We start from the raw sequence: 1901 nt of genomic DNA, 5'->3' as shown, positions 1-1901 counted from the left end.
ATTGCACTACATGCAACAACATGAAAGATAATGTACGAAAATAATTTAATATCTAAACTTTATATGTATGTAGATCTTAACACTACTTATACTAATTGAAATAATAATAATAATAATAATAATAATAATGTATATTGAAAGGTATGATTTAAATAAAAAAACAATAATTATAATGAAAGTTAGTGTTGTTTCGTTTATCTCCCTCCTACTCCTCCTCCTCCTCCTCAATACAATACATGTTTAAGTTAATTTTCTTACAGTACTACTTAATGGATTATACTCAATTATACGATCGTGTAAAATAAGACAATATGCAGATGTTCGATCCGGAAACTGTTCATCAGATTCAAACTCAAGACGAATATCAACTGGTCCAAATTTAATTGATTCATTTTGCTTCGAACAGTCGATAATATAGAGTGGTGCTTCTTGTAAATATTCAGTTTTTGTCAATAATGGTTTCGATTCTTTATTATAGTATGATGTTTGAAAATTAGTATACATATCATATATTAAAGCATACTGATTACGACTAATGTTTAGATTTAAATTCCCATATAGATAACTTTGAGAATTGAGAAATAGCTTTACATCTCTGATATTACAATGATCGAATTGACTGGCGTTTTTCGTTACATCATTTTTTCTAGCAGTTTGAAATCCTAGGATCACATATCGCGGCTTTTCCAATTGCGTCGAAGTCTTGATTGGCCAAACATGTTTCGTTGTTCGGGGGAGTAGCGGGTATTCATACAATTGCCATGTGCGAAAGCTTATTGATATAGCTGGATCATTAGCAATAAAATTGAGTGCTTGAATTTTTTGCTTGTCTGACATTGTGACGTATGGGACATTCCATTCTACCTTATTGAGAAGAAGTTTCACTATTTCAGCCCTCTCACCAGCGGCAGCAGGTGTATGTATATATGTATTAACATCAGAATTTGATCGCATAAGAATTAATTCATGTTTGGCATTCATGATAATACGATTATAATCTTCGGCAAATCCAAGTATGTAATTTAGTGGTATAGAAATGTTGAAATATCCATCATCATTAGTCAATTTACTATCATTATTGATCAACCATCCAGCATTCTCCATTAAATTGACTTGCCTAGGACTCAAAGATATATAATTTTTCATGAGACTTGTAAGACCCACATTTTTACATCTATCAATTTCAACAGCATTCAATTCATAGCGTATTTCTTCAAACATATGACAAATAGCCATATTGACTAAGTTCATAGTTGCACCTGCGCCGGTGCCATCTTCTTTTACAAATCTTCCGCAAATGTGCAAAGAACTTTTGCTTGGTAGAATGCATAAGTCCTGATGTTGAATACTGATTCTAATTTCATCACTATTGTTAAATGTTGATGAAGCATAAGGTTGATGTGAATGAACCTCATAGTGAGAAATTGATTCATCAAAGATGATTGGTTTCTGAATGTCTAAGATTTCCGCCATGGTAATATAATGCAGCACAAATTAACTTTCCTTATTTTGCCAATCTTCCACGTAATTTTAATCCTAGACTTTTGAGGAACTCCACGTTCTGGGGTGTTAGCACTCTGACAGGAGCACGATGACTGATGGGTTTCAGACATGATGATCCACTTTTATAGCTGCCGCCAATCTTTTTATCGAATACAATCCCCATTATTTCACTGATTTTATATGCAATCTTATTGTAATCGTTTCACTACGAAAATTCACCAAATTCCCATCTTGATCAACAATTCGCAGCTGAAGATTATGTATTGACTGTACTGCGACTGGTAAGTAAATGACGTGAGATGGTACTTCAATGATCTTATAACCTGGTGCAACACTTGGGAAAAATCCATGGACTGTGTGAACTTTATGGTTATTCATATATGCACCATTAGTAATAT

General features: G+C 33.0%; 1 protein-coding gene across 1 annotated transcript; it reads right to left on the bottom strand.

The window, feature by feature from the left end:
• Window positions 1–240: 240 nt before the first annotated feature.
• On the bottom strand, window positions 241–1473 carry LOC130665345 (uncharacterized). Its single transcript, XM_057465679.1, has one exon. It carries the CDS (start codon window positions 1471–1473, stop codon window positions 241–243), a length of 1233 nt encoding a protein of 410 aa, XP_057321662.1.
• Between the last annotated feature and the right edge of the window lie 428 nt (window positions 1474–1901).

Source organism: Microplitis mediator, chromosome 3, assembly GCF_029852145.1.
Source record: "Microplitis mediator isolate UGA2020A chromosome 3, iyMicMedi2.1, whole genome shotgun sequence".
Lineage (NCBI taxonomy): Eukaryota > Metazoa > Arthropoda > Insecta > Hymenoptera > Braconidae > Microplitis > Microplitis mediator.
Note: the sequence above shows the minus strand (reverse complement) of the source record. Positions and strands in the feature narration are given on the sequence as shown.